At 45.6% G+C, this 27,234-nt stretch overlaps 1 protein-coding gene across 1 annotated transcript; it reads left to right on the plus strand.

Annotated features, from left to right (window-relative positions):
* The first annotated feature begins 13,729 nt into the window (after positions 1 to 13,729).
* Positions 13,730 to 26,985, plus strand: DUSP11 (dual specificity phosphatase 11). The gene is made up of 10 exons (XM_032774193.2): positions 13,730 to 13,953; positions 15,146 to 15,221; positions 17,162 to 17,293; positions 18,404 to 18,527; positions 20,108 to 20,168; positions 20,596 to 20,642; positions 22,708 to 22,783; positions 23,165 to 23,290; positions 23,730 to 23,774; positions 24,537 to 26,985. The coding sequence occupies exons 1-10, from the start codon at positions 13,919 to 13,921 to the stop codon at positions 24,805 to 24,807; spliced, it is 993 nt and encodes a 330-aa protein (XP_032630084.1). The 5' UTR covers positions 13,730 to 13,918; the 3' UTR covers positions 24,808 to 26,985.
* The last annotated feature ends 249 nt before the right edge of the window (positions 26,986 to 27,234 follow it).

Here is a 27,234-nt window from a genome sequence, read left to right on the forward strand (position 1 = left end):
AATCAAAGATGCAGGAAGGCCTGATTTCCACTAATCTAAGTGTTATGATTATAAGTCTCTGGATGCAGGGATCAGGCAATGATCTCAGTCTTAGGTCTAGGTTAGGGTTAGGGGTTGGGGATTTGAGTTTGGGTGGCAAGAGCTTCCTCTGCCCACAGCACCAAATGGGCATGATATGGGCCTGATTTTAATGGAAATGAGGCTGCTGGAAGCATCTCACATCTTTTCTGGCCAGCCCCCCAGACAGGACCCATGTCCTCACTCTACCTACCCCCCAACCTCATCCCTGGGGGAGGGTGTTGGCCACAGTGGGTGTAATGGGTCTGGCTGAGTGTACAGCTCAGTCTATGTAAGCAACAAAGTATGCAACTCCCTATTAATATTAAAAATAATTAATGATAGGAAAGTCTTTTATTCTGTCAGTGTCCAATGAGTCACTACTGTGACAAATGTGGTGCTACTTGTAATAATTTATTAATACTAATGTTCTCTATATTTATCTGACTGTCGTAAGGGGAGGTTTACTGTATCTTGCCCAGGATTAGTGGGATGTCTAGTATATTCATATATGGAGGGAATTCAATAGCAGGATGGTCAGGCAATGCACCCAGGAAGGGTGGGAGGTGGAATGAGACAGACACTAAAGACCAGCCCTCGAGGACAGGGGCAGAGAGAGCTAAGGGGAACAGACTGAGATCCTGGGGTAAGTTAGGCCTGTCTGGAACCCTAGATAGACATGCGTGTAAACTTGATGTTGTTTTAAAAATTCTTTTCCCTTATGCTATGCTTTCTTCCTGCTGTTAAGATTAAACAATCCTTTATTTTAAGAAGGCAGCCCGGTCACTATATTCACTGCTGGCCAGAAGCTCGTAAAAGTAAGAACTGCAGTTATCCAAATCCTGCAGGGTAAGCCTGGTTGATAAACAGGGTCCTGTACTGTAGGACCTAAGAGAGGGAAAATCGTGGGATTCCACCTGTAGAGGGGTGAAGGCCCAGGGGGCAACACCTGCAGGGGCGGCTCTAGGAATTTTGCCACACCAAACACAGCAGGCAGGGAGGTCCTCCAAAGATGCGGGACCAGCGGACCCTCCACAGGCAAGCCGTGGAGGGCAGCCTGCCTGCCGCCCTCGTGGCGCCGGGAGAGCGCCCCCTGCGGCTTGCCGCCCAAGCACGCACTTGGCGTGCTGGGGCCTGGAGCTGACCCTGGACACCTGAGGAGGACACGCTCTGGATACATTTACACTGCAGCTGGGGTGCATTTGCTTTAATCTCGTGAGCTCGCTAAAAATAGCAGGGAGGACGCAGCAGAGCAGGCTGCAGACCGCCTGATCCCCCTGGGCGGGCAATCGCTTGCACAGCCCTGACCGCTGCAGCCTCATGTCTGTTTTTAGGGTACAGCTGACGTGTGTACATCTACACAAGCTGCCATTCGCACTGCCCAGCTGCAGTGTAGGTGGATGGACCCACAGAGAGACCAAGAAAGGGGACAATGGTCCAGCTGGCTCTATAACCATGACAGCTACATTTTAAATGTCCGGCAGTTAAACTGAGTGGCTGTATAACAACTGTTAGAAGCCAAATGATCATGCAACTTTGTAGTTGGAGAAGCAGAAAAAATACAGCAGCATTATGGAATCAATCCCATGCTCTTTACTTAGCAGAAATCCCACTGGACGGGATTCTGATCTCGCTCAGCTTTTATATCAGTGCAGCCGCACTGAGTTCTTCCAGTGGGCTTATTTCTCTCTCATTTACACTGGTGCAAATCACGAGAAACTGAAAAATAAAGGCAATGTCAGGGAGATCAGAATCAGGCCCTTGGTCAGTTTTAATTTGGTGCAAGGCAAGGTGGTGTCTGGAAACTGATGAGCTTTGCAAATGAGCTTTGCATCTCTGTGTCAGGGTGAATTCCTGCACCATCTGAGTCAATTGGGGTCTTGGTATTGATTTCGGGGGGTGGGGGGGGAGGGTCACTCTCTTAACACTTGGTGGTCTTATTCTTCTCTCCCCAACATAGGTGTAAATCAAGAGTATCCCCACTTAAGTCAATAGTTACATTGGTGTAAAACTTAGTGGAAATGAGAAGAGAATCAGGGGCTTGAATGTTTAAACAGTGGCCTAGGCACCGCTTTATTTCTATCAGGAGAGCTTCCATAGAACTAAAGTGGAGCCTGGGCCTTGGGCTGACTCTTTGCACAGAGGTGGATTCACCCATAAGGTGCCCATGAATTATGTGGGGCAGACCCGTGTTTAAAATGTGTCTGAAAATGTGAAATTTCCGTCTGACTGAACTGTAGACAGAGAAATAAGAATGACCTAGAATTTTAATACAGGACTATGAATAAATAGAAATATACACTGCAAAGAAATGGCTTCCAGCTCACGGAATAGATCAGGACGCTACAGACACCCAAACTCCATGGCTATGGCCGTATCTTCTGCTCTCCCTATAGAGAATTCAAGGCCAAGATGAGAGTAGGCAACAACTGAGGAGGGGTCTGGTCAGTATGGCTAGCAGAAGAGGAAATTGCAGCATTATATACAGAGGTCAAATGTAGCCAAATTCCTCTGCTATTGTCAGGTCTCTCTCTCTTTCCACAAAAAATTGTCTCTTCCCCAGGGCCGTGTACTGGGCAGCGAGCTCCCTCTCCTTCTGTGCTCTCCTCTTCATCGCATCCCGCTCTCCTCTCTGCTCCGGGGGGATGGGCAGCGACACTTCCAGCTCCTGGAGGGGCCGGCTCTTCAGAGTGGCAGGAGTGGGCTGGGATCCCCCTCCAGGACGCCAAGTGGGCGTGGAGGTGAGAGAAGGAAGCGGAGTGCGCTCGTGGGGCGGAGGCAGGTCCTTCCCAAAGGAGGGCTTGGTGGGAGGGGCTCGGCTGCTGCCCTGCTTCAGAGTGACAAGTCTAGGTGATGCTAAAGCAATTGGCCTTGTATTTCCTGGGACACGACAGAGTTTGCCAGTGACTTCCCATTGTCCATCCCTCCTACCACCACAGGTTGATTTTGGGTCCTCAGGAGGCCCCGGGGCTCTCTTGAGACCCAGCAGTGGCTTTGGCCAGGCACTGGAAGAGCTTCCTTCAGCCTTGTTGGACTGCAGAGCTGGAGCTCCTCGAGCAGGGCCCAGTGGAATCAGTTTCTTTCCCAACGGGTGGAAAACCTGGATAGACTCCAGCATGTGTAGCCCCAGGTGGCTCCGGAGCATTTTAAAAGGCTCTCGTTCTGGCTGGAAGATTTTCCCACCCTCTTGACTTCCAGGTTGTTTATCCTCCGGTTTTAATTTTCCCCTTCCTTGATTTGTACTTTTCCCCTTATCATTCCCTGAGCTGCTTAGTCTTTTGTGCTGCCGCTCTTCAGTCTTAGAAACATCTGCCTGGTCCACCGGTTTCCTCGGAGGCTGCCTATTGAGGTCAGTTGTCCTCTGTTTTGAGTCAGCGCATGGACTCTCTCGCCCGTCCCCTAAGGCGGTTACACTTATGGTGTCAATGGTGTTCTCAGCAGGGTGACGGTTCTCCAGATTCCCTTCCCACGGATCTTCAGAGAGATGATCCCCTGACGCTGTCTCCTTCTCATCTCCGAGCCTCTTTGTGCCCGTTGTTTGGTCCTCTTCAGAGGGCTGGGCTGATTCAGTAGCTGTTGGCATCTCAGAACGATTTGCTCCTAATTTCTGGGGATCAGCGAGTCTGAGTCCACGCTCAGCAGAAGGCTTGTCAGACCCCACTGGGGGTGCAGTGGCAGGAAGTTCTACCTGCTTTGAAGCTTTCCTGGGAGATTTGCCCTTCCCAGGTGCGGGACACGAAGCTCCATCCTGGGATTCAGTGGCGAGTGGAGGTTTGATGATATTCTTTTCCCCAACACTCTCCTGAGAAATGTGTTTCCCTAGAGGCATCTGTTGGAGGGAATCACCTCCTGTCATCTGCCTGGGACCAATGAGCCTGTCGCTGTGTGACAAGGAGTTGGTTGCCTGAACAGATTCAATGCAGGCCATTAGTTGGTTAATATCAGGGATTTCTAAGGGGAACAGTGGTGGCCCTTGTGATCCCTGAGGCATTTGAGACCCATCCAGGGCCTCAGGAAGCATTTCTGGGCTGATTGTTTTCACTCCGCCTCCTTGAGGAGCTGAGCCTGATTGTAGGCAGAAGGTCCTGGGCTCATGCAGCATTCCAGGCAAGGGATCTGCCCCTGAAAGGAAAGAATCAGGAAAAGTCAGTGACACATGAAGCAGAAGCTGTTGTGTCTGGGCCCGGCAGGGTGACAACAGCGTCCAACACACTGTACTAAGGGTGAAATTCCACCCTGTGCAGAGGGGCAGCATAAGGTTTGTGGGCCACTAAAGTCTCACTATGGGGCTTCAGTTAGATTCAAGCGCTGGATCAACCTATAGGTTCATTGTTGTGTTATTGTATTTGGTTTCAGAGTCATACTTTGTTATAATATCAATAGTCTGGGGGAGTCAAGCTCAGTAAAGAGTGGCTCTACAATAGTGAACTCTGTGGCAGAATTAGCATATCCATAATAACAAGATCCAGCTATCTGTTGCCCATTACTGAATACGTATTAGCAAACTGGAATGTTGCTACACCTCCGTTACTACAGTTTAGTGCTTGATGATGAAAGCTGTCCGAATTCGCAATTTTTTTTCCAGTTCATTGGCCGAACCAAAAACCATGGAAAAAACATTTTTTTCATTTCTGATTTTTTTTTCAACCCATTTTTTTCATCCAAAAATGAAGGCGATTTTGAGATGAAATGTCATTTGGAAGAGAAAAACTGAAATGTTTCCAAAACTTCAAAATTGTTCATTTTGAAACAATTCAGCAAATTGGACATGAATTCATTAGTTATTTTGGTTGCCCTAAATTTGCATTTTTGTCCAAAAATTTTCAACCAAAAAAATTTCACCTGGCTTGATTTATGACAGTATTACAATGAGCTGGCTAGTGCCCTCTGGTGGATATACTCAGAACGGCTGAAATGTGTGTCATAGGCCCCCATACCGCTCACGGCTAGTAGAAATTTGCTCTAGCAGTGGAGCTCCATAAGAGCAGGAGGATCTGAGTTCTGTCTCCAATGTTGTCAGCAACTATGTACTTGGTCAGGAAGCAGAAGGGTTTCTCTTCCTGCCATTATAAACTCCCTTTACGCACTGTCAGCTCAGGGCATTTGAGCCTGATTCATTTCAAACAAAGCGTGAGTGAAGCCAAACTATATGTAGAAACCATTTTCAAGTCCAATTGCCTGAGACATCCTCAGCTTCGGAAGAGTCTGGCCCCATATCCCTTGTCCAGCTAAGCTATCTTTCCAGCCTGAATTATCCTTAATCATTTTAAAACCAGGCTTAAAAATTATTCAGGGAAAACAGTTCCCTGCCCCATGTGAATGGATCCTTCGTCTTCACCTCTAATCACTCAGGACCTGATCCAAAGCCCAAGGAAGTCAATGGAAAATCTCCCAGTAAATTCAACAATCTTTAGTTCAGGTCTCAAGACAATCGAGCAATTGAGGCATGAAAGATTCACCACCCAGCAACAGGGGCTGGGGGCATCATCCCAGAATGAGGAAGTATGTTATATTAGCAGAAAGGGTCCCCCATTACAAGTACTCCCAAAGAACCTCTTAGCTTGACTATTAATACTCTGCCCATGGATTCATTAATGGCCTAATCCAAAGCCTTTCTGAGCCCATGGAAAGATTCTCCTTGACTTCAGTATGCTTTAGATTAGACCCTCCCTTAATTACTTCATCATGAGTCCTACTAGCAAATGGTCCATTCTCCCTACACCTTAGATGAAGGTTTTAACCCCACTCACCTGCTGTGCTTAGATACTTTGATAAGTAATGTGCATTGTGCATATACCAAAGACAGGGACATAGACAGAATGGGCAACTGAATATTCCTTTACTCAGCTCACTGCTTACCTTTGAACCCTGGATCGATGGCCTGGGAATCCTTGGGCTGGGATGAAACTGGATAGTACAAACTGGCCGAAGAGGAAGGGCGGGTGCCCATTGGCTGGATGGCTTTCAAGACAAGAACCATTTCACTCTGGGTGTTGGCTGGCACTTTAATGACCCTGCCTCTTTGCACGATGGAGCCCATCTCTCCTGACTCCTGATCCCTCATGTCACGGTTGTAAAGGTAGGTTCCTCTCCAGTCCTGCAAAGGAGCTTGCTGGCCATGGCTTTGGCTTTGATGAGCCTGCACTGGCGTGGTCGGGGGCTGAATCTGCATGAGGCGGGCATTTGCAGAAGGCTGAATACGCCCGTACAGGTGGCCCATGGGGTTGACTCTGCTGGCGTTGTTAAACGGAGGTGGTGCAGAGGGAGCAGGGCTGGGCACTTCCTGGGCTAAGAGCGTTACAGGGAAGTGTGCAGAGATTGCTGCAGCTCCATAGGAATGACTCTTCACTCCCCATTCATAGAAGGTGGGGTACGGAGCAGCTGAACTGGAGATCTGTATCTGTGCCCCAGTGCCACATACCTCTGGCCATAGGCCTGTTTCTGAAGGCTGATATGTAAAAGCATTGGTGTTTCCTGGATTAGCTTGAATGGGCTGGCTTGAGCCAGAAGGTGCAAGCCAAGCTGAGCCAGCAGCTGGTACAGATGGCCTGGAGAAATTATGAAGTCCTCCTCCCATTGAAAGACTGTCAGTCACTTCAGGGAAGCTCAGATGATCAGGGTCTGGGTCTTCTGAGGATAGAGAGTTGTAGTTGTCTGCACAGAAAAACAAACAGATGAGCCTAACATCTCCCAGGCTCCCATAGCAACCACCAGCCTTAGATAAAGGACTGGAAAACGACCCCAAACTCTGCCTTGAGAACTGGAGACTCAGCAGTAGCTACCGCAAACCTACAGCCCAACCTGCTATTAAATCCCGGGGATGGGAAGCTTTTTCGGCCCATCCATCCACTCACCAGACTAGCCTGGGGCTTCTCTCTCTCACCAAAGTCAGTGAAGTCACCGCGGATTTACACGGGTGTAACTGAGAGCTGAATTGGGCTCCCACTGCTGTCATAAAAGGGTTTGTCAAGATTTTTATAACTCAGGAGAGAATTTTGTGTCCATGTTGCAGTTTCCCTGCACAGTCAGTTAAGGGTCCCCTAGTGTTGTCTGTATGGGTCTCTTGTGCCGCAATAGAGGAGAGAAAAACAATTATAAACAGGAAACTGAGATTGCCTCTGCTTTCACAATGCCAGAGTGACTCTGGAGCAGGGACATAAGAACATAAGAACGGCCACACTGGGTCAGACCAAAGGTCCGTCTAGCCCAGTATCCTGTCTTCTAACAGTGGCCAATGCCAGGTGCCCCAGAGGGAATGAACAGAACAGGGAATCATCAAGTGATCCATCCCCTGTTGCCCATTCCAAGCTTCTGGTAAACAGAGGCTGGGGACACCATCCCTGCCCCTCCTGGCTAATAGCCATTGATGGACCTATCCTCCATAAATTTATCCAGTTCTTTTTTGAACCCTGTTATAGTCTTGGCCTTCACAACATCCTCTGGCAGGAAGTTCCACAGGTTGACTGTGCATTGTGTGAAGAAGAACTTCCTTTTGTTTGCTGGAACTATGGTTAGTGCCTTCGTTTTTAAATGAAGACCTTTCAAGTTTTCTGTGTCTCTTACGCTTGAGACCGACAACCCATTCCTGGTAAGTGGCTGCCCCCCACCAGCCCCACTCCCCACACCCATCTCTTTTGTAAGCCGATGACACGAAAACTCTAAGTAACCATATCCTGTATCTTTGGTACCCCAGGTGCTCCCTTCTCCTCATCCCCACCATCTATTGCTATCACTTGTCCAGAACCCCCAGCGTGTCACAAGTTCCCCAACATGGTCTTCCTACCTCCATGCATAGCTTGACCTGTCCAGCTTGGAGAAGGGAGAGTGGTACTGCTGTGGAAGCAACTTGGCCTTTCCACATGGGCATGAGGAAACTGTGCTTACAAATACTTCCCTCTACCTATGAATCATGGGGACCCAATCTGGCCCTCTGGACAATAGCTATCCCCTACCTGCCATGACTGAGGGGAAATGATTAGCTCTGTATCTATTTCAATGTTCCTTGGAGGGACCAACCCTCCCCCGCCAGTCAACCAGAGCACCCTTCCAGTACAGAATGCTCTGTTACATTGTGAGGATACAAATTTGTTTAGTGGTAAGCCCCACGGTAACCCTGAAGATTCTAACATGTCATTGAAGATTGTGAGGGGAGGGGAAGGGCAGAGAATCTTATGATGAAAGATGAGGTCATAACATGGGGGAGGTTTATTGGGGAAAGGGTGTCGGCGTTATCACCAAGAAGGCAAGAGTGAATTAGCAAAGAAGGAAAATGATCCAGCCATGGGGTAAAGCATCAGTGAGACCACAGGTGGGATAACTCAACCTCATCACACTATACAAACATCAATGAATGACTCCTCACAGCTGTCCTTGGCATTGGGTGACACTATCCCCCATGTACAGTTGGGAAAACTGAGGTAGAGAGGATGAGGCCCAAATTTTCAAAAGTCAGCCCTGATTTTGAGGATACCTCTACACTGAAATCAGGAGGCATAGTTGCAGCGTGTGTAGCTAGATTTGATCAAGGTCTGCTTATCCGGGATCCTGAGTCCACATTTGAGTGGCCACCCTCCATGCTGCCATGGCTTCACTGCTCTTGTTATCCAAGATAGCTTTGCTCTAGCTCAATCAAAACTGGCTCGGGTATGTCTACACAGGACGCAATCACGCCTCCCAACTGCAGTGTAGACGTACCCATAGTATCAATTTCAAGCAGTATTGCCAACCTGAAGCATCCAAAAATCATGAATCAGCCCCCCCCCACCAAAAATCACTGGACTGGCTTAAAAATCAGGAGATTTAGCAAATAATACAGTTGGAATTAAATCCTGGTCCCATTCCCATTGTCTTCAATTGAGAGTCTTTTTCATTTACCATCCGGCTTTTGAACCATTTGGTTTCATGGTTTTAAGCTTTCCCCTGTAACCACGAGGACTAGAATCTTACTTTTCTTATCAAACCAAAGCTGAGATTCTGTTTTATTCACACCAGATTCTATTGCTTTAAAAAATACACCACAATATTGCAAGACTCATAATCAAACTGAAAGACTCCGGGCCACCCTGACTGAATGCCCAGTGATTTCAATGGTTGCTGGGAATTCTCAGCTAATGAGAACATTGGACAGGCTCTCTTCAGGTGCCTAACTTGAGGCTTCTGAATTTGAACCCGTTGGCCAATACCTCATCTGCCTTCTCCCATTCAAATTTTTCATCAATGATCTGGAAGTGAATATAAAATCCCGACTGAAAAAATGAGCAGATGATTGGCTGAGTGGTGAACAATGATGAAAACAAGGCAGGGCAGTCAGACAGAGTGATTGTACCGCTTGGTAAGCTGATCCCATTCACCAAAATGTGTTTTAATGCATGCAGGCGGCAGCCAAATGCAAAGTTATCATCTAAGCACAAGGAAGGCAGGCTGTACCTACAGAATTGGGGGAGGACAGGGGATGGGACACTGTGTCCTGGAAAGCAGTGACTCTGACAAGGATTTAAGAGTAACAGTGGACCAGCAACTTCACATGAGCTTTCAGTGCGATGCTTTGGCAAAAAGGGCTAATGCGATCCTTGAATGTATAAACAGGGGAATAGGCAGAAGGAGTAGGAAGGTGGTTTTACCTCTGTATATGGCATTGGGGATACTGATACTGGAAAGCTGCTACAGTTCTGGTGTCCACATATTTTAAAAGGATGTGGAAAAGCTAGAGAGGGTGCAGAAGTGATCTGAAAGATGGAGAAAATACCTGAGAGTGAGAGACTTAAAATGTTTATCAAGATGAAGAGTGAGAGGTGACTTGCTTACAGTATATAAACACCTTCATGGGAAGAAAAGAGCAGGTAATAAAGAGCTCTTTAATTTAGCAGAGAAAGGCAGAACAAGACCCAATGCTGGAATTTGAAGTCAGACAAATTCAAAGGTGAAATAAAGCACAATTTTTTAACAGTGAGGATGGTTAATCACTGGAATAAACTACACAGGGAAGTGGTGGATTCTCCACCTCCTGATGTCTTCAGATGGATGCCCTTCTGTATTAGCCAAACAGAAGTTATTAGGCTCAGTACAGGGGTAACTGGGTGAAACCGAATGGGCTGTGTGGTACAGTAGGTCAGACCCAATGATCTAAGGACCCTTCTGGCTTTTAACTCCATGAATGTATGAATATACCAGGGACATTTCCTGAGCCAAGCCTAACATCTACATGGAGGTACTGTCCTCCTGTGCAATTTGACTGACAAAGGCTGCAATGTTATCTAGCTCATTTGACCTGTGGAAGGGATTTGCAATGAGGCTCTAAAGCCTTTCTTTGTTTCCCTTTAACACTGAAGCAGAGGACCTTATTGTGATACCCCAGGGCAAATCTAGAGCAGCAACATTTGTGTTAGTCATGCTTACAGGACCCAACCGAGATCAGAGCTCCATTGTGCTAGGTGCTGTACATATATTACTCATGGTGGACACCAGGGTGAGAGCAGAATCGGGCCTGTACAGCTCACCTCTATACCCCAATCTTCCCAAAATTCAGGGCTGCTCCAATCCGGGATTTTGGTTTGGCTCAGATGGGACAGATGTGAGGATTGGACCTAGAATTGAATTCTCCTGTAGATAAGAGGTGTTTTGGACCAGCCCCCATCTCTTATGTGTACCCTTGTTTCTTACCGTGACTGGGGTGAGCTGAGCTTCCCCATACCTCCTGCCACCCCTTGTCGCCTTTTCTGGAAGGTAAATCCCTTCTCTCTGTCTGCCAAGAGGCGTGGTGCCTGGAGGACTGGACTCTTTGTCTCCTTCTCTGCCTCTCCTGCACTCTCTCCTTCCTCTTGTCTTCTCCTCTCTCCTGGTGATCTCCAAACCCATATGGTCGCTTCCCTCCTCTCCTCATCCTGGCTATCTCCCCTCTCTCTACCCCATTGTCCCATTGGCTCTCTCCCTTCCATTTCTCTGGCACCCAGTACATCACACTACTTTTACCTCCCTATCCCCTCCGTTAATGCTCTGTCTAATCCACCCATTTCCCCTGGACAGTCCCTTGCTACAGGGCAGGAATCAGTGGCCCAGATTAAATGCACTAGCAGCACCAGGTTGGGAGCTAGGTCATAGAGGAGTTCTTGAATTTTCATCCGTTGCCAAACTCTTGCCCTCTCTGCATGTAGCAGAGCAAGAAGCATCTCCTTCCTTTGTATTACACACCCTGGTATGGAATGTAGCTTTAAAGCTGCAATCCACTAGCTCTGTCTATACCTGATTGTCACAACATGCCCAGACACCAGGTTTATTAGGTTTCTTTTCCAAAACCAATCCTGCTTTCCCTCTGCACTAATCCCTCAGTCCCTATTCTGTCCAGTAAGCCATTACTGCTGGGTATATCCCTTTTCTCTAGCTGTCTCTATGGGGGAGCAGGTGAAGTCCCCGTCTCTTTCACCCACTCATCCCCATTTCCTTTAGGCCAGGCACTCACCAGGGCATTTAGGCCCCCGCAATCACTGCTATAATGTCAGCTCTCGTTTCTTTCTCACACTTGGCAAACAATATGGGAATCCTTTCTCCTGCCCCCCAGATTCTGCCTGAGGCACCCCACCCCACCCCCCCCCATCCGCTGTTCCTCTCTATCCCTTTGAATGCAACTGCTGTTTCCCAACTGCCATGGAACAGTCCATTGTCCCTTCAACAGGACATTATTCGGCTACTGTTGTCACCCGGTCTGGCTCCAGTAAAGGACATCGCTCCTTGCAGAGGGACACATCATTCCTCTTTGTTGCACTGGAATGTGTGCACACATTTGGGAGTAGGAGGGGTTTATGCTGCTTGACACTTGGGATGAGTGGGAACACTGTGCAGGAATCATCCTGCTGGATCAGGCGGACATAGCTCATTAGATGATCAATTTCCTGCGAGAGACAAGGTAAGTGAGGTAATATATTTTATTGGACCAACTTCTGTTGGTGAGAGAGACAAGCTTGGAAGTGTGTCTCTCTCAACAATAGAAGTCGGCCTGTTGTGGGCAGATAGACTGCTGAGGCAAACAACAGTGGTAGCAGTCCGTTGTCCGGAGTGCTTCAGCTCCAATAAACACACCGAGTGGGAGAAAACAAGTAAGGTTTATTTGAGATCTCAAAGTGGTGCTGGGAGACTTGTCCTGCCTCAAATCCAGCACACCTAAAACAAGCAGTCTTGTTTATATCCATGAGAACTTTTCTTGCTGACTAGCAAGCCCCCGTTTCCCCTCCCTCTTCTGTCCGGCTGCAGTATCTTTTCTCACACACTTCTTTGTCTTTCTTCCCCCTCCCTCTCCCCCTTGTAGAGTTACATTGAACAGTTGATTAAAGCTGGCGTGAATTACGACCTTGTCTTTGTAAACCATTATCTCCTATCCCTTGACCAAAAGTAAGCAGGCTTCATTATTTTTGCTCAATACCAGTTTGAGCAGCCTTACAACTGATAAGGCTCCGGACACCTGGCCTTTTGTTTATTTATTGGCCTGCTAGGTCAATTAGAGTTTAACATGGATGGACTTTTGCTCATGAGAAGGCCTAAGGGAAAACTCCATATTCTTATAGCCTTTACCTTTTAAAATTACTTAGAATAATGCTTAGTGACACTTAGTGGCCTCAACAGGCCCAATAAAAGATATTACCTCCCCTACCTTGTCTACCTAATATCCTGGGACCAACATGGCTACAACACACCTCAGAAAGACAGACAAAACTGGCCCTCAGAGACTCTCAAAGGACTTAACAGATACCCTACGGGGTCGAGAGTCTGAGACATGCTGAGTCCCCTCCACTCCGATTGACTTGACAACACCCCTAGTGCCTTTTCTAAAGATGAGTACAACATTTAGTACCCTCCAGTCATCCAGTATAGCAGCTTTTTAAAAAATGCTGCAGCCCAACCTCTGGGATCCTCCCACTTTGCAGGGTCTACAGCCAAGGATCCAGCCCAAGCCCCAAAAGTCTACACCGCATTTAAACAGCCTCTTAAACCCAACCCAAACAGCCTGAATCAGCAGCAGGAATCTAACTGCAGTGTAGAGGAGACCTACCCTTAGAAGGTACTGCTAGAGTTAGGTAGGAATCTGGGAATCAGTGTAAGAGAGATTGGGGTGCTGGGGTTGGGCAGGGCCCGAGGGGATTGTGGGTAACAGAGAACAGGACATTGGCGCTCAGCCTGGAGGATTCTGGGTAACAGACAAGAGGGGGGTAGGCTGGGTCAAGGGGATTGTGGGTAACAGAGAAGGGGGTGCCAGGGCTGGGCCCCATGGGGATTGTGGGTAAAGGCTGGGCCAGCCACTGATGTGCAGGGTTGAGGCAGCACTGGCACTAGGGGTTTTAGCACCGTAGGTGCACGGCAATTTCACTGGCCCACGTGCGGCTCCGGTGGAGCTGCTGCAGCGGTGCCTGAGGGCGTCCACCGGAGCAGCGCGAGCAGCCGACCATCCACAGGCACGACTGCAGCAGCTCCACCGGAGCCGCCCCCTGCGGCAAAACGGCGCCCACCAATAATCCTGGCGCCCTAGGCGATTGCCTAGGCCGCCTAAATGAAAGCGCCAGCGACGACTAGCGGCTCCGGGTGCCGCAATCCGCTGCTTTCCTAAGGGGCAGGGCTAGCTGAATGGGCGGGGCCAAGGGGTCAAAAGGCGGGAGGGGGCGGCGGGGCCGGCCGTGATGTCAGAATGGGCGGGGCACGCTGGTGGCGGCGGCCGTGCGCGTGGCGGGGCCACGTCCCCTGCGTGAGGTCGTGGGAACCGGAAGCGCCGAGCGCCGGCTGGGTTCCGCGGGGCCCAGAGCTGGGAGCGTCTCTGGCGGCGCGCCGCGGCCTGGGTATCGGGTGGCCTCGCTGGGGGAGCCAGAGCGGAGCCGGAGCCATGCCGGGGAACGGCAGGACCCGCCTGCCGGACAGGTGAGACCAACTCCCCCAGCCGGGGCCCTTCTCCTCTGCGCCGGCGTGAGACTCCTGCGGGCCCCGGGGCCTGGCGCGCGGGGGGTCAGTGTTACCTGGAGCCCCTCCCCCGCCTCTTTCCAAATGCTGCTAAGTTGAAAGCAACCGCTCCGCTGACCAGGGAGCTCTTGGTGCGCCCTTCCCCCTCAGCTACTGGCCAGCTGGCGCCTCGCTTTCCGGGGGAGATCAGGGACTTGAAATCCCCCGTTCCCGAATTCACTGAGCCGAGAGCTTCTGGGATCCTGCCCTATCCGAGGTGGGGCGGCGGCTGAGACCTTCAGGTTCATCCCCCGTGCTATCCAGAGTGTCTGGGGCTGCGTGTAGCGGGCTGGACACAATAGTAGCGGAGCCTTTGGCCGTATGTTTCCTTTAGGAGGGTCCCTATGAATTGTATGAAATCATTGGCAGACTGCTATGAAATCAGGACACCAATAAGTTTTACTCTGACGTTTATCACATGTAACCCTGTGTTGAGTGCAAAACGCTGCCTGAACTGTGGCTAGTGATTTGCGTTTCTGATGACTATTTTACTACTGGTACATGTGCCCAATAGAATGTGGGGAAGTGGGGTTGAAATAAGTGTGACTTGACCTGTTCTAGCTTTTTCCCTTGACAATAAACTGATTTTGCAATATACAGCAAGGGGTTGTAGCACTAATTTCAATAGCTGGGCCTTAATTATTTTTTAAAGGGCTCCATCAGTGATGCTAACTGATCTGGATTAGTTGACACAGAGAAATTGGGATTTGGTAATACATCTGTATTAGTTTGTAAGAATCTTTGCCTGCAGGAAGGAAATAAAGCCTAGTAAGAGGGAGGTATGAAATGAAGACAATGTAAAAGGCAAGATTTTGTCTACACCACATAGCTTTTAGAATAGTCAACGTGCGTAAACACTCTTTGTCAGTACTTTGTCGGCATGACAAATACTTCCAGCCCTGCGAGCGGCGTTAGCTTTGTCAGCAGGAGAGCACTCCTGCCGACAAAACTGCGTTCACACTGCCATTTTCATAAGCAAAACTTTTGTTTTTTGTGGAGGGGCTTTTTAAGTACCTGAGAGATACAAGTTTTGTCAACAACTTCGCAGTGTAGACATTCCCCAAGATTCCAGCTATGGGAAGTTGTGGCATTAATCATCACATCTCTCTTCTAGATGGACAGACTATCTCCCACTTGGACAAAGAATGCCGGGTACTAGGTTCATCGCTTTCAAAGTTCCTTTAAAAAAGGTAAGTGAAAGATGATTGAGCTTGGGCTCTTTTGGGGTTGTTTCGGATCTGCGGTTTTTAACTGTAACAGAAAACATGGACTTAGTGATCTCAAAGCAGGGATTTTTCAAAGATATTCGGGTTGGATGTGTTGAGGGGAGAATTTTATTCCAGTGTTTGCACTGCTTGAGAGGAATTTATCTGAACATCCAGGTAATTCACACCAGGTCTATGCCACAGTATTCTTTCAGGGAATCACATCTCTTCACACCCCATCACCAAGAACTGGCCAACAGAAGTCTTTAGTGTAGACGCAATTATACCAACTGCACTTCTATTGGTATAGCTTGTTTCACTTGTGTGATGCAGTTTTATGATATCATTATAAAGCACAGCTTTTCCAGTATAACTGCATCCGCACAAGGAGTGGTTTGCCCATATGGTGTACTGTTATTCCCATACTGGTAAAGTACTCCTGGTGTAGACGTGGCCTAAATTTGATTTATGCTAAATGAAAACATAAAGGAAAATTTGGAGATTATAACTTTTTGGGATAGAAAATAAAAGCCTGATGGGACCATCACCCTTTAAAGCTTTAGAAGAAGTAAACTGAGTTAAAGCTACTACAGTGTCCTTTATATTGCTACCATTGTGCCTTAAGTAACAGCTCAAGGAGATTTCTCACCAAGCTTGTTGAACATGAGTGGCCAAATGTTTAGAGATGGTAGTCACCCATGGCTCTGAAAACTTGAGCCATAGGTGATTTTATGTGGCATCTCTAGGCACAGTGGGGCTGGGTTTTTTTGGAATCCTTCTGCTATTAAGTATTGTGGGATAGTGAGTTCCACATATGGAGCATCATAGCATGGGAACTCTCATTCAAATGAATTTCGTGCATCATTTTGATAGGCATCAGAGAGCTTCTTATAAAAAAAAAAAAAATCTGACAAAAATGTGGTGATCTGCATGCAAGCAAATTGTGCCATCATCACTTCAGCTGGAGCTTGGAAATTAAAAATAGATCATGACGTATTTGCTTTGTGTTAAATTTAGCCGTTTGTGACAGTAATGTTGTTGAAAGATCTTTTTCCACTATAACGATACCTGTCTAATCACTCCTTTAAATATGCAGAACTGACTTGGTCTGTAATCTAGTACATTTGATTCAGCAGTCTGTCTCCCTTGATCTTTCTATACTAGTCCCAATACGTTCAAATTAATAGCCAGTGAATTATGTGAAGGCTACTGCTGCTGGCCCACCTCATTCACCTGGAATACCCAGCTACTAAGGTGTTTATCCTTTTTATCAATATAAGTAGTAGCTGTTATTCCTTTATCAGAAATATCTAGATGATTCTTCTTTTAAGCCCCTTGTTGCCTCCTTGTGTTAATATTTCAGTTGCTATGCTGAGATTTTCATCTGTTTATTTCTTTACCATGCTTGCGTATTTAAAAATGCATAGGATGGTAAGCTTGTGAATACTAACAGATGGCCATATGATTGGCACCAGCAGCAATGTTCGAAGGTGAACCTCCACCTCTTTAGATGCATTTCTCTGCCATTTGTGTACGCTCTTGGATTACTGTCAGATGTCTACATGTAGAGAGCTCCAGTCACTATAGTATGTGGGATTCTTGGAACACAGCTGAGCAATCTGATGCACTAACATCAGGGAGAAGATGCTCTCAAGAGATCAATATCAAGGCACTTCAGTATTTAATGTATCTGCTTATGCCCGAGACCTCTTCCTGTTTGGTACCTAGATTCTGACAAACCTACCTTATTGGGCTGTGGGTTGGTGGGTGATTTAAATCTTAACTATTGTGGTCCCTAGGGTGCATGGGAACTCTCCCTCCCAAAGCTATTGTGAGGTGTTATATTTGTAAAGTGCCTTGAGATTCTTGGATAGGGTGCTGCAATTGTGCACAAGATACTATTAAATATTAATATTTCTCGCCAGAGTTTTGAATGGAGACTTGCCCCAAAAGACAGATTTTCTCCTTTTGACCTCATTAAGAAAATTAGAGAACAGAAAGAAGAACTTGGCATGATCATTGATCTAACATACACAGCGCGCTATTATGGACCGGAGGTAAGTTAGGGTGCAACAACTATCCTAGGCCCCAATACTTCTGCTCCCTGACAGATTTTTTTGTGGGACACTGAGCATGTCAGTTAGCCTCTCTGTGCCTCAGTTTCCCATCTCAGAGGCATTGGGAGGATTAATCCATTGAAAATTGTGAGACTCACATACTATAGTAACGGGGGTTAGGGGAAGATTGTTCCTATGTGGATCCGAAAGCAGGATCAGGACTAAAAATCCCCTCATTTTGCCCAAGTGAATGAAGTGGACTTCAATTTTTCTATGAATGTGGTGGACTCTGTAAGTGACTACATGTTACCATGTTCTGTTGTTTCACTCTCACAGCAGCGCTAAATGAAGGCTTCCGAATTCCAGTTCAAACTGTTATTTATTGGTGGCATTAATTACACAGAAACAATTGTTTAAAATACTCCCCTAGCCCTTCTGCTACATGCACTTTGTGTTTGTAAAAGACAGATGGGAAGGAAACCCGGGACAAATAAACAATAGCAAAGAAACATATTGGTCAAAAATATTTTTGTTGGTACCTCAGTTGTCACTAGGAGGACCAAGTATCAGAGGGGTAGCCGTGTTAGTCTGGATCTGTAAAAAGCGGCAAAGTCCTGTGGCACCTTATAGACTAGCAAACTCTTTGTTGCTAGGAGGACTAAGTGGGCTATCAGATCTTGCATCATGGTAGTCACTTGTGAATCATTGTTACTAAATATGGGCTGCAAAGTCTCCATAATAGTCTAGTGTAAAACTACTCTAGTTCAGAACTCTTTATGGTGTGTGTTTTATTAGAGCCTTCACATCAGTTCTGGTTCACTGTAAGAATTGTTTCAGGCAAATTTCACTCCACATGTTTATACATAATTGTATTTAAGCGCTTCTGGGAGATGCATGGTATATCTGACAATATGGTGCTGTTGTAACTTACCTGAGTTATTGCGGAGGATGTCACTTACCAGACTAAAATCTCACAGGTGCCCTTTCAGGTTTAGTTTTTAAACTATAGAAGGATTTGCTTTCTATAAAGCATGTGGACCCTTTCAGTGATAGAAATGTTTGGTTTTATGGTCCATACAAAAATGTGTTGGATTCCTCTTTTTTTTGTAGGAGCTACCAGAGACACTGTGCTACTCCAAGATCTTGACAGTTGGACATGAAATACCAGATAACGAAACAATTTTTAAATTTAAATGTGCTGTGAGAGAGTTTTTACGGCAGAACAGAGATAACGGTGAGCATAGATTGCCTCTAATTCTTATCTGCTTCCCTTGATTAAAAACTCACTGTAATTAAAATGTCTTGAGCTATAATGAACACAATCTCTTGTAGATTTCAGTGTGCTAGGGAAATTCTCGTATAATCTTATGTACAATTAGTTCCCTGCTTTTGGTAACCCATGTTGGTTTTGTCTCATCTTGGCACGTGAAGATCCAAGAGGATGTCAAGGCAACGAGGCCAGTTGCCTTTGGCAGCAGCAGTAACATTGGATTCATGGTTAAGTGAACACTGAGTTCAGAAAAGAACTACATAAGTTTATGGAGGATAGGTCCATCAATGGCTATTAGCCAGGAATGGCAGGCATGATGTCCTTAGCCTCTGTTTGCCAGAAGCTGGGAATGGGCGAGGGGATGGATCACTTGATGCTTCCCTGTTCTGTTCATTCCCTCTGGGACACCTGGCATTGGCCACTGTTGGAAGACAGGATGCTGGGCTAGATGGACCTTTGGTCTAACCCAGTATGGCCATTCTTATGTTCTTATTAGTATAGTCAAGCACTGTGAGGTTTCGTCTAGCACTAAATGAATTTTTGAACAAATTTATTTGACAAAAAGTGCAGTTTCGGTCAACTTATAACTGTTTGTGAATAAGGCTAAGATTTAGTCTTGGGTATTTTTGGTAAGTCATGGACAGGTCATGGACAATAAATAAAAATTCATGGCCTGTGACCTGTCCGTGACTTTAACCAAAAATATTTGTGGCTAAATCTTTACTTCTGGGGCTCTGCTGCTCCAGGACTGGAGATTGACTGCGCCCGAGCCACTGCTCCCAGGGCCTGCTCTCTGGACAGACTCTAAGTGCCCCTGGGACTGCTGTTCCAGCACCCCTTCTTTCCCCCTAGACTGCTGGTGCTTAGGCAGTCCCCATGTACTCCCAGGACCGCTGTTTGGGTGCTCTCTGGAGCCAGCTGCCCAGGGCTGTCCAAGCAGCAGCTGGTGCAGCTGGCTCCAGAGCACTCCCCAGGACCACTGCACAGGTGGTTTGTGAGACCAGTCTCACCAGCTGCTGCACAGGTGGTCCCCAGAGCCAGCTGCCTCCCAAGCAGCGGCTGGTACAGCTGGTCTTGTGGACCCTTGGGCTAGCTGCCTGAGCAGCCCTGAAGTCAGCTGTACCAGCCTCCGCAGAGGCTGCAGAAAGTCCTGGAATCTGTGATTTCTGTGACCTCCATTAAAGAATCACAGACTTATTTGTGAATTTCACACCAGTAGTTTTGTCCATTTGTAAAATGGTTGGAGGGAGGAGGTGGTGGAGCTGCTGCTGCTTCTAGCCCCTTAAACCTTTAACTACTGTGCTAGGGCACTTACCTGGGTTGTGGGTGACCCTGGTTTGAATCCTGGCTGTTAAACAGTCCGTTGCAGGTCTGAGGTTCACCAAAAAAAATCTGGTAGAGATGTTAATTTGTTTACACTGACGTAATCAGTGAATGACTAACAAATGTAATCAGATTTGCTTCCTTCTCCTTTCTGATGCTCACTGCCTGCCTGAAAATGAGCACTCTATTAAAAAGCATAACTTGAATTTCCTCTCTCATAGATAAACTCATTGGAGTTCACTGCACTCATGGCTTAAATAGAACTGGTTACCTTGTTTGTAGGTGAGATATCTTAAACTCTTGTAACTGAGCTGTGCTAGATGGGTATTTCTCTAGCAGCACAAGGGATGGGAAAATTACTTATCCAATGTCTGCCCCGCTATAGCTAATCTTGGACTCTAATGTAAAGTGCACTGGTCAAGGGCCCAGTGATCATATAAAATCTTGGCTTTCATGAACAGACCGGGATTAGAAGTTCTCTGAGCAGATAAGTACAGATGCTCCCAGGGCATGTAAGTTTTTTGTGAATGAGCCTTGGTATAGCAATCAGAAATTTACCTCTGCTGTAAAAGCTGTAAGTACTTCGATAGCCCATCATGGCCTGTAAATACATAATCTAAAAAAAGCATCCAGAGAGATAAAGGTTTGTCTTTCATTCTTCAGCATTATTCCCGTAATTAGAGCTCATGTATTATGTTGCTCTGTTCAGGTACCTAATTGACGTTGAAGGCATGGAACCGAATGTTGCTATAGAGTGTAAGTATAAGGAGATCACTGTTTTTCCTATTTCTTTTATGGGGCAAAACACTGGCTTAATAGCTTGCATTCAAAAGGTTCTAGGCTCTAGGATAGCTAGGAGGTTGGCTGTAGGAGAAGAGCACAGAGGGAGAACTTGTAAGATCAGTTTTGCACTGTAGGAGAATGTAAGATCGGAAGAGTGGATGGATAATAGAAAATGGGAGGGCAAAGAGGAAGAGGTTTATTGTGACGATGGATTGATTTTTTGCAAGAGTGCCCTTGGAATCCATCTTAAGCCAGACTGATGTCAATGAATCCCTGGATTTGAAACCCAGGTGACGTATGAGTAGGAGTGTAAATTATTGAGCAACGTGCCACTCCGTTGCCAGACCATCTCATTGCGTCTCTTATGGCAGAACCTCAGAGTTACGAACCCCTCGGGAATGGAGGTTGTTCATAACTCTCAACAAAACGTTTTGGTGGTTCTTTCAAAAGTTTACAGCTGAACATTGACTTGATACAGCTTTGAAACTCTACTATGCAGAAGAAAAATGCTGCTTTTAACCATGTTAATTTAAATGAAACAAGCACAGTTTCCTTGCCTTGTCAAATCTTTCTTAAACTTTCCCTTTATTATTTTAGTAGCTTATGGTTAACACTGTACTGTATTTGCGATCTTGGGGGGTGGGAGGGTCTTTGCTGCTGCCTGATTGCGTACTTCTGGTTCCAAGTGAGGTATGTGGTTGACTGATCAGTTCATAACTCTGGTGTTCGTAACTCTGTGGTTCTTCCTTATAAACAAGAGAAGACCTGCTCCGCCCAATGGGTCATTCATGCAACCATGAGGTGTCATCAAAGGGGCATTATGTAGAAATGGAGTTGCACCTTGATGTTTTAAATGGCATCCCTTCATTCCAGCCTGCATTTCTCTTCTGTACCTTAAAGGACATCTACCTAATATCCAACCTTCCAATACCTATATGCTTAACCTGTGCTCATGTGACCCTAAATGAATTACTAGTAATAAGTTGGGTTGTGCTCAGTGTCAAAACCAAGGGGTTAAAATCACTGAGTTCTTTATTACTGCTAATACGGGGTTGTCATAAATAGATTTATGGGTTAATTAACATTAAAAGGGTTAATGTTTCTTTTACCTGTAAAGGGTTAACAAAGGGAACCAAACACCTGACCAGAGGACTAATCAGGAAACTGGATTTTTCAAAGCTCAGGGGAGGGAATTTTTTTGGTCTTTGTCTTTGTCTGGCTCTCAGCTATGAGAGGGGATCTTTTTCTATCTGTAAGCTTCTCATCTTCAGTTTCCCAGTTGTAAGTACAAAGGTAGCAAAACAATAGGCTTTTATATGTTTTGGTATTTACAAATGTGTGTGGTGCTGGAAATAAAGTTTAAATTTGTTCTCTTTTGAATAAAGGCTGTTATTCAATTTTTTCCTTTAGTCATTGACTCTGTAAATTGTCACTGGATACGAGAAGGGATATTTTTATTCTTTTTTCTTTCTTTTAATAAAGCTTTTCTTTATTAAACTGCTTGTAGTTTTCTTCTGGTTAAGGCCTAAGGAACGAGGGAGGGGGGAATTCTCTTGCAGTTAAGCTTGACTAGGTTTGACATGCATAGAGCCTCAGGGAAAGGTAAATTGCCACTCTCTGTTTGCATACAAGGAGTTGAAGTACAGTACGCCCGAGATTACCCAGGGAGGCGGAGCTGGGGAAAGCTAAAGAGGAGACAAGCAGGGAGAGAGCTTGTTTCCCTTTAGGCGTGATGAGACTTCAAGGCAGGGTTCTGGATCTTGGTCCCTAGAGAGGTTTGGGAGACAAGAAGGGATCAGCGCCTGGAAATTCCTGGCAGGTGGCAGCGAGATCAGAATTCCAAGCTGGTAATAAGCTGGGGGAGGTTTCATACAGCCCCGCAGAGGACGGCTAAGGTCCAGATTTGGGAAAGATGCTTATGATAGGGGTGTGGCTTCAGTGCTTTGCCAACACATGATCTACCCCCTGTCCTGAGTAGCCTAGTGCAAAATAGCTATGTATAATGGTGTTTTGTAACTTAACTCTTCCCTCCTCGTAGTGTTCAACAGGTCGCGAGGGCATTCTATAGAGAGGAAGAACTATATTGAGGACCTTCAGAAGGGCCCCATGAGAATGTAAGTCCCTGTTTCGATATCTGTTTCTGTCTGGGTGCTAGAATGAAGAATAGTTAGCTCGTGTCAGCTATTTAATGGATCTGAGTTTAGGTTTTTCGCTTCTGTTAGCTGATGAAGAAGCAGGGATCAGTGGATAGGGAAAAGAACTGGAAGCCAGGAGAATATGGGCTTTGTTCCACGTTCTGCTGGTGACCTTGGACAAGTCACTCTTTCTTCCAGTACCTCAGTTTCCCCATCTTTAAAATGGGAATCATGCCCATCTCTTAAAGTAGTTTGAGGTGCAATTATCACTGAGACTGTAAAGAGAATAAAAACTTCCCTGCAACTTCATTGAGTGATTCTGTAGATTTGGGCTGAGCTAATAGAACATTTTTGTCTCAGGAACCATGCTGCAGATGGACTAGGATTTGATTTAATCAAAGGACAAAGCAGCATGGCACCAAATTTGGATTTCCAATTAGCTGGATCTCATCCGTATTCACAGCAGCTCCCGCTGGCAGACAGCAGGTTGGTATTTAGTTTTCATCTCTAACGTTCGGTCTGGTAGAGTGGATTGGATCAAGGGAAAAGGTATATTTGTGAAAGTGACAAAGGTAAACAGGAGCGCAAGATTGCAAGCCAGACACTCAAGTTTGAATCTTGGTCCCAAAACTCACTTTGTCTAGGAACTGAGTTTAAATTCAGTTGCTAAGACTGTTTCAACCATAGTCTGGACGAGATCTATTGATTTGGTTGCTTCTGTGGCAATTATTTACGTTTTGCACTGTGCCTAGGTACATTGTGGGAGGTGCATAATAAATTAATGTAGAGATAATGAAATAGTTTTATTACTCTAGGATACTTTAGCACAAAGAAGGGCCCTACCCTATGATTCAGACTTCAGTGACTCTTGTGCAGAATTGGCTTTGTCATAATAAGGCTGTAACTCTTCTTCTCCTGCTCTTAGGCTCTCCCCTTCTTGGCGAGGAAAGAGAGGAAAAAGAGAACAAAGGTAAATGGCTTTCTCTTTACTCCTGGGATGTAGGCATTTGCACTTCCTTCTGTCAAGTGTCATGATATGATACCATATCTGCAGTTCCCACCTCTTAAGTAACCCTCTCTGGTCCTTGCTTCATGGATGTGTGGGTGAACTTCCTCTTCCCAAATCTTAGTAGATTATTGGGCTGAATTTAATTCTTCCATAGTTCACGATGGGGGTTACAGACATATCCGGTTGGCTTTTGTAAGTTGAAAGAGATAAAAGTACAAGAACGCTCTTTCAGAGTTAATCTGTTACATAATACAGAACTGAACCTTCCAATGTATGATTGACAATCAAACAAAAGTGGCCAGGGGAATGTTTCATAACCTTTTATTACTACTTCTGGGCCAAAATATGGGGGGCAGGAGGGGTTATTCCTCCTGTTAGGACAAACTGGATGGGGTGGGAGGCAAGAGAATACTTCTGTGAAGACTTCTTGTGCTGCAGTTGACTTGCATACAAGAGGTAGACAGTAGCACGACTTGACCACCACTTTAGGGTACTGTAAAGCTTCATGTTTGTAAAAGATCTTAGCATTTTTCCCTCTGAGGATCTATGTAAATGCAAAGTATTAAGAGACTGAGAGTCTTAACATGATTATAAGGCCTGTCACAGTATAACTGATGCCTCGCTAGTGCAGTTGATCTCTGGTGTAGCTTAGGAGTTTCAAGAGTTGAGCTCTCATGAACAGCTCGGCCATCCAGGTAAATGACCTTGATCTTTCTCTTTCAGAGCCCTGTACCCTGTCAGGAATTTCCACGGGGTTTACGACAATGGGAGATCTGCTTATTACAAGGAATGTGTCCCTACAGCCAACCTGGCCCAGCAGACACCCCCTTACAACTTGGGACCTGTCAACTACCCTGTTCCCCTACCTTATAACAAACAGCATAGTGGTTACAATGGACCGTACTTTCCAGTGCAAAATCCTCATTATATACAACGGGAAACATATAAAACGAAAATGTTCAGCAGACCCAAAAGGAATCACTATACATATTAATGTGAGGAGCTCATCTGGTGGAAGAACTTGATAGTGTGGTATATGGAGTCCCCTCTGTGCAGTTTTTTTAATCTAGACACTTTATTCGAGAATGAGTCTTCTATTCATTCTAATACCTTTGCTGTGGTGCCCATTGCTGGCCAATTGCCAGTCAGGAAACACAAAGGAAGGAATCATTAATTTTAACATTGAGACTGTTTTTAAGTTTTATTTTTCTTAACCATCTCCACAACAAACCCTTACCTTTTTACTGTATTGAAATATTGTGACATCCATGTTAAAATGACTTATCAAGCTCTAAATGGACACCCAAGATAAATATGGACCCAAATTGACTAGGTGGTTTCCATGAGAAGTGTCATGTGCATTGTTTAAACTCTAAGGAAATTGTGTTTTGAACGAATGCCTTCCCCTGTAGTTGTTTATAACCAAAGCATAGCATGGCAATACCTGGAAAGGTAACCAAAGTGAAATTGAATAGTAGAGCAAGCCAGAGATCAGCCTTTCCATCCTGTGAAAAAATCTCAAATTTTTGAGAACTTTCACCCAAATGATCAAATTAAAAAAGCTTCATGGGAAGGATAGACTGAAAAAATCCCACTTGATTGATTTTTCCCACAGAATTCTTTGGCTTGCTGCCCAGCTCCCTATGAAGTCTGATTTCTGGTTGCCTGTTTTCCATCAAAGATCTGTCTAAATTGATAGGTTTCTACAGAATGTTTCAATTTTGATGATTGGCATTTTGCTGAAGAAAAACCTTCAGCTGGAAAACTTTGGACCAGTTCTATTTAATAGCCTAACTTTTCCATTCTTCAAGAGGAGCAAAATCTAGTGTCATCATTTTCATTTTATGTTGTTTTAAACATGTTTTTAACCTTAATATTCTCCTAAATGTAACAGGTGAGGGACTGGGTGGCTCTAGGAAGCCTAAAGGTTGGTTATTCAGATTGAAATTGAATGTCAGCAAGGTCATTGCTCCTTATCCACTACTTGTGAGAGAGGTGATTGATAACCATGGTGGTCTGCAACAGTCTATGTGGCAGTCTCACAGAGGCTGAGGATGGAAGCAGAGACTACCTCCTTACTGCAGAGCTCAGCATGGAGACATGTTGTCATTTATGTCCAGGAGACTTGTATTAACTGTTCCTGCTCTGTGGGGAAACGGAAACTGATCTCCAGGGCTTTCAGCCTGGCACTTCATTTTACCAGCAGTACATTGACAAGGATGTTCAAAGCAAGTTGCTTGTGCCCATTTAGTGAGGCTAACATCGTGGTCCTAGTTCTGTGAGAACATGGAAAGGATAGTGTCACTCAAGCTTTGTCTTCACTGCTTAAAAAGGGGATTTCTTTGCAGCAAGATGAAAAATGCAGGGAAGTTCTTACTGTAATATCCTAAGTGGAGAAAAGGCACTTGTGTTTTCTGTAAGGTAGCCTGGCAAGGTCTGCACCGTACTTCTACCTGGAATTGACCACATCGAGTTTCTCACAGTAAAACTGAAGCGCCTTGTTTTTTGCAGCAGAATATGTAATCCATGTTATCCTATGAGAGAAGCAACTGTGTGTCAGTGAAGACAAACCCTGAGCATGGGTTTGCTCTGTGAATTAATAGCCAACGTGTCCTCTACCAGGAACAGGATTCTGAACCTGACATGATTGGTTCTTGATTAGGATAACTTTGCTGATGCACACTGAAAACTACTCTAAATTAAAGTGTGTTCATTACAGGGCCATAGTCCTTGAATAAGAGAAATCAAGTCTTCTCCCTAACCTGAGAGCTTCAGGTGGACAGGATTGCATGTGCCTTGGCATCATGATTTCATTCCTTGTTCAGTTGCTGGTTGGCTTATGCAGTAAAGCTCCTCACACTTAGGCAATCTGAGAGCAAGAACTGACCAGTGGTTTGGAAGGTAAGTCAACAGTCTGCAGCTTCCTCAGGAATATCAATTCTTGTATTTAAGTTATTCACATCTCTGTGGAGGTATTGTTTGCTGCAGTCAGTGAAAGTTTATTTTAAATTGGAAGTAAAGTTTAAGCTTAAACTGTATTAATGAGCTTTTGCTCCTGAAGTGCTTCATAAACTTCTTGTGCATTTTATAAATGACTCTAGCTAGCTATCCTTTGCTTGCCTTTTAGGTGCAGCAGGTTGTAATAATAAAACGTGGTTTGATTTAGGAGGTCGATATCTTTCCTCACTGATGTGGTTTCTATTCCTGGCTCTTTCTGATTTGCTGTTTGACTTTATGCTTAACTTGCCTGTGCCTCATTTTCCTCATCTGTAACATTGGTTTATTTCCCCACACCCATCTTTGTAACATTATTTTAAGATCATTGAATGGAAGGAGTTAAGCAGCTTGCTCAGGCCTCGTGGTTTTTGTGCAAGATGTTGGTATTTGGAGTTTATGGTGCAGGACAAATGGGATTGTTGTG

The sequence above is a fragment of the Chelonoidis abingdonii genome, chromosome 2 (assembly GCF_003597395.2).
Source record: "Chelonoidis abingdonii isolate Lonesome George chromosome 2, CheloAbing_2.0, whole genome shotgun sequence".
Classification (NCBI taxonomy): Eukaryota; Metazoa; Chordata; order Testudines; family Testudinidae; genus Chelonoidis; species Chelonoidis abingdonii.